This window comes from Alosa sapidissima, chromosome 6 (assembly GCF_018492685.1).
Source record: "Alosa sapidissima isolate fAloSap1 chromosome 6, fAloSap1.pri, whole genome shotgun sequence".
Classification (NCBI taxonomy): Eukaryota; Metazoa; Chordata; class Actinopteri; order Clupeiformes; family Clupeidae; genus Alosa; species Alosa sapidissima.
Genome location: NC_055962.1, coordinates 11958503 through 11963264, shown reverse-complemented (window position 1 = coordinate 11963264; position 4762 = coordinate 11958503). Strand labels below are relative to the sequence as shown.

The window sequence follows — 4762 nt, the reverse complement described above, 5'->3', positions numbered from 1 at the left end:
TTTAGAGTGTGCAACACAGCACAAACAAACTTTATTAATAAAACCAACATAGGAAAGCATAAGTACACCAACCAACATAAAAAAAACTTAAACTGTACAAATAAAGATGGTGTTATGTAATTATTTTAGACATAAATCTCACTCTAACACCTACATTGTCAAAAATATGTTTTCTATGATGTTTCACCCGATTTAATTCCACTTGAATCTGATCCTCTTCGACCTTCGTTTCCCTGAAAACACAAACATAGAAAGATATGGATGTATAGCAAACATTTCTGCATTGCAATAACAAACAACAATGGGGACATGTCAGGACAGGAAGGATTTCTTACAACATCCCCGGTCGTTTTCAGCAACGGACAAGAGCCAGTGTTTCTTTGGGTCATCCTCCGTCTCTGAAAAAGAATGGGAAACACTTATCCATTACACATGAACAATGGTTCATTAACTACCAAAGGAGTGCAATAGTCTTGTCAATTACACATCACCTGAACAAAATGAAACTACACCTGTTGTATGCTCAAAACGTAGATTACCAGTATGAAGTTCCTGTGTCCAGCTTGACTTCAAACTGGGAAAGTCTACCACACATGATGCCCACAGTATATTGCCATCTTAATGTGAAGCTTTGAAGTAGATTTTAATCTGATCATGCCACTAAATTGTCAGCACAGCACTATACACTCCACACTCAACCACCACACAGCAGTAAGATATGCCAGCAATTGCTTTACTTGTAGGACTCTCTCCAAGGGCTCTGCAGGTCCGTCTTTTCAGGGAAAGGTGACGTCGCTTGCCGTTGGCATAAAACTCTGCGTAAGGGTCGGGTGAGGGGCTTGTTGCACCACACTCTACCTGACGGTGACGGCGGGACTTAGATGCCTGCAGGAGATACCAACACCCATTAAAACTATACCCATAAACGCAATAAAAAAAAAAATGTATGTTAAAGGTGACAAATTCCAAAACCAGGTACTCAGAAGAGTTAAAGAGCGTTTTATGGTGTTTTAAGCCCCCAACGTCGTCTTCCAGGCAGTGCTGCATGGAAGGCACTAGGGTTAGGCAAGGGTTAGGGTCAGGGTTAAGGTTAGGCGCCTTGAAGTCAACAGTCGCAGCGCTGCCTTGAAGTAAGCGGTGGGGGCTTAAAACACCATCGAGCTTATAAAGCATTTTTATTTACCACCAACGCATATAAACACTAAGCCTTCATCAGGCTGTCATTACCACATCCTGTCCTGGTGAAGGCACATTAACCTCTCTTACCAATTAAAACTAGTTTAGATTCAGCCACTTGTAGGCCAAATTCTTCTTCATAGGTCATTACTAACAGTAATGCAGAAATCCAAGATTGAGTTTTGATGCCAGTATTATATCTACAGCATGAACACAGTGGGGTGTTGGGCTGTCTCCTACCTGTGTGAGGAGGCCATATGACTTGGACTTGATGGAAGCAAGCAGCAGTGCTCGCTTTGAAGACTAAAATAAGGGGAAAGAACATACAAAGTCAATTTACAGGATTATGGAGATGTACAGGTTTTATCCGGATCAGATGCAACTTTCAAGGTTCTCATAATTAAAACACTATGATACAGTCAGAAAGTCTCACTTGTAACTAGCATAGTTTCCAATAAGAATAGGAATTACAGCTGGCATTTCCTTGCATTCAAGTTGCATGGGGATTTGCTTAGAGTTGATACTTGACCCAAAGCTATGTGTTCCCTAATGTCCCACAGTGAGCAGAGCAAAAATCTGCATAAGAAAAGCTACACAAAAATCTGATAAATATCACCACACAGTCAGCTATGATGTTGGTTAAAACACTTATTTTCTAAGAAATACACAGATCTATCACCACTAGGCCTGCACAATGATTTGAGTGGAAACTAGAGGAGTTGTGTTCCTCGGAAGAAGCGATGTCAATCTGGGTGTCTGACTCGCCTCTTCCCTCTCTGAGACTTCTGCAGAATCATCGCAATCTTTGCTGGCCTAGTTACAGGAAAGAAGAAGGCAGCATCAGATTGTTGTTTAGAGATTAAGGACGGGCATTTTTTGTGGACAATGTGCTTTGCAGGCAATGTTGCAGGCAATGTGCTTTGCAGGCAAAGTAAAAACAAGAGATGCCAAAATGCTACTGAATGAGAAAAATATCCATGACAGAGATAATGCACTAATAGCACAATTCGGAATCACTGACTGCGGCTCACATTTCTGGAGAGCTCCTCCTGCTCCAGGCTCTGGGCGTAGTCCTGTATTCGCTTGACCACGTCCCGCTGAGTGGCATTCACAGTGGAGGTCAAGGACAAGGCCTCCTTCATTTTCTCATAGCGGTCCTGGATGTGCTTCATCTCCTGCATTCAATCAATCACTCACAAGCTAATGTAAAGGCACAATAATAGAACAGCTGCCATTCTCAGTCAACATTTCTGTAATCCACCCCTTTAAGGGATCACAAGGATCACCAGCCTACCACCACCAACCACCATGCTAGCAGCACACCTAATTCAGCTAATTGACGTTTTTACCTGATTGTGTTTGGGAGAGTGTTAACAAATGTTTGTAGGCCTATGCAGTTGGCCTCCCAGTGGGTTGCATTGACAAAGAGAATAAGGGTGTTTAAATAAGCTGACAGAGATGGTTTTGAATGAAGGACCTTACCCTGGTGGTATTTGACAAGAACAAGGTCTTCACTCGTTCAGGGCGCTCTGTGGGCAATTCTTGCTCTTGTTGCTTCGAGATGGGGCACCTCTTTTGGAAAGTCAACTGTAGGTTAAATAGATAATTAGGGTGACCATTGGACTTAGTTATTAGGAGAAACATAGGGAAACAAATAGTGTACACATTGTATTGTAATTGTTCAATGTTACATCACCCTGGTGAGTATTACATATCCATATTACACATACAACCCCCCTCTCCTTAAAGTGCTTTGGGTATGTAGCTAAAACACTAAAATGTTTTGTTTTTAATGTCAATGTGGCCTTCACTGAATAAAAGGTTGTGTTCACCCCATTTTAAGAATGCACAAAAATCAAAATTAAAAGATGTCAACATTCCACAATGTCCTTTTCACTTCAAAAGAGACATTTTGTTTATCTAATCAATATGGTGTTAGAAGCATTTATGACCAGGAGGGAAAGGTTCAGCTTGAGATAAGCAGAACATACTGGAACAGGCATAGCACTGTATAAGAAGGCCTTCGAAGACATTAGCTTCCAGTATATGTAGATCACATCCAAGTGCTGTCCTTCCCACGCGTTCTGGATAAACTTCTGAATGTCACCCCAATCCTTCAGAGCTACACAGATCTTGACACACATACAAAAAGACATGTTTAATCCTGGTCAGTGTGTGGCCCTTATTCTATTTTTTAAACTAAAAAAAGTGTGTAAAAGTATGTACATATGTAAACAAGAGAAGAGCATCACTCACTACAGTCAGCATGGTATTCCTGGAGGAGCAACATGCTAACAATTTCAAGGTCATGGGTCAAGGTTACCCAGGGAAACAACACTGATGAAAATGTATATCAATACTGCACTGCAAATCACCTATGGTAAAAGCTTCTGCTATATAAATAAATGGAATGTACATGTAAGGTGTAATGTATATAATGTGGTGTCCGACTCTATGGCAAGCACCTTTTCTCGAGGCCAGGCCAGCTGTGTGTTATACAGGCCATAAAGAAGGTAGAGTCCCCCCACCCTGATCTGGAAGTTGTAAGGAGGCAGAAGGTAATCATAGGCTGCCGTTAACGCTGATCTGGAGAAGTGCCTCTTATCAAAAGCTCGAGGTAGGCCACTACAGACAGATGGGCAGATAAGAGTTAGGACAATTACGACTAGAGAGGTGATTTACAACAGGTGGGCTACATCAATTAGGCATTAGATATGTTTGAATACATTTCCAGCAATCCAGTTCAGTTTTATAGACTCTTTAGATAACTATTTTAGAACACCTGTGGATATTTGCAATGCCATCTTACTAGTTGATAGATGAGAAGTTCATGTCTCCCCAAATTGCAGAGAAATGCTCATATCGGACACTTTCTGTCTGCTTGAAACGTGCCAAGAGTTCCTCAAAGTCTTCTTTCAAAGGTGCCAAGTAGTGGTCGTTGTTCTTTACTAGGAAACACGATCAGGATATCAGTGGAGTTATTTAAATTGGATTATTTTTGGCTTATACCGTCATCTTACCCTCTGGCATGGTGTCAGACTCCTGTCGAGGTCTAACTTGCCAACACGTTCCGTTAGTACCCTTGGTTACCACCTGTTTCAGATTCAAGCCTTTAGGAGAGTCTAATTGTCATCAGGTGTGTTACTAGGATAAAAAATTTTCAGACCAGTTGGTTACTGGAGTTTCTATTCACCCCTTTTTTAGGCCAGAGCATAGCATTTGGTTAGCTGCAGAAATGGGAATATTTTTTTCTTAAAGTTTAGCTTCAGCAGAAGACTTGGAATCAATATTCCAACCTATATCAAACTATGCATTAGCAATGGAGCCCAATGCGGTAGCTTTCTACTATCTATGTTGTCTACAGCCCTTGTTCTGTGAAGAGGTAGTAAACCAATCAAGTGGCTCGGACCCATATGGTTGCACTTCCTCAAATGATTCCAGCCAATGAACATTCTACTTCTGGAACATGGAAAAATGATGATATATGATGCTGAAATATATATTTTTTTCAGAATTGAGGTATTTGGGGTTATCTATTATATAAACACCAGGAACATGACAAAAATAAAGTCACACCAACAACCAG

The 4762-nt window shown here is 41.0% G+C and overlaps 1 protein-coding gene across 1 annotated transcript; it reads right to left on the bottom strand.

The window, feature by feature from the left end:
* snapc1a (small nuclear RNA activating complex, polypeptide 1a) lies at positions 1-4332 on the bottom strand. Its single transcript, XM_042094856.1, has 11 exons — positions 4197-4332; positions 3986-4124; positions 3642-3801; positions 3168-3308; positions 2659-2763; positions 2208-2351; positions 1942-1989; positions 1417-1479; positions 738-885; positions 336-398; positions 1-233 (listed from the first exon to the last, which is right to left on the bottom strand). The coding sequence occupies exons 1-11, from the start codon at positions 4204-4206 to the stop codon at positions 193-195; spliced, it is 1062 nt and encodes a 353-aa protein (XP_041950790.1). The 5' UTR covers positions 4207-4332; the 3' UTR covers positions 1-192.
* Positions 4333-4762: the final 430 nt, after the last annotated feature.

What these genes read in the sequence shown, in the direction of transcription:
- snapc1a (XM_042094856.1), bottom strand. An exon ending in TGGCCTGGCCTCGAGAAAAG is followed by an intron (nt 3,309 to 3,641) that starts GTGCTTGCCATA and finishes ATGTGTGTCAAG; the next exon opens with ATCTGTGTAGCTCTGAAGGA. An exon ending in CATATGGCCTCCTCACACAG is followed by an intron (nt 886 to 1,416) that starts GTAGGAGACAGC and finishes TATCTCCTGCAG; the next exon opens with GCATCTAAGTCCCGCCGTCA.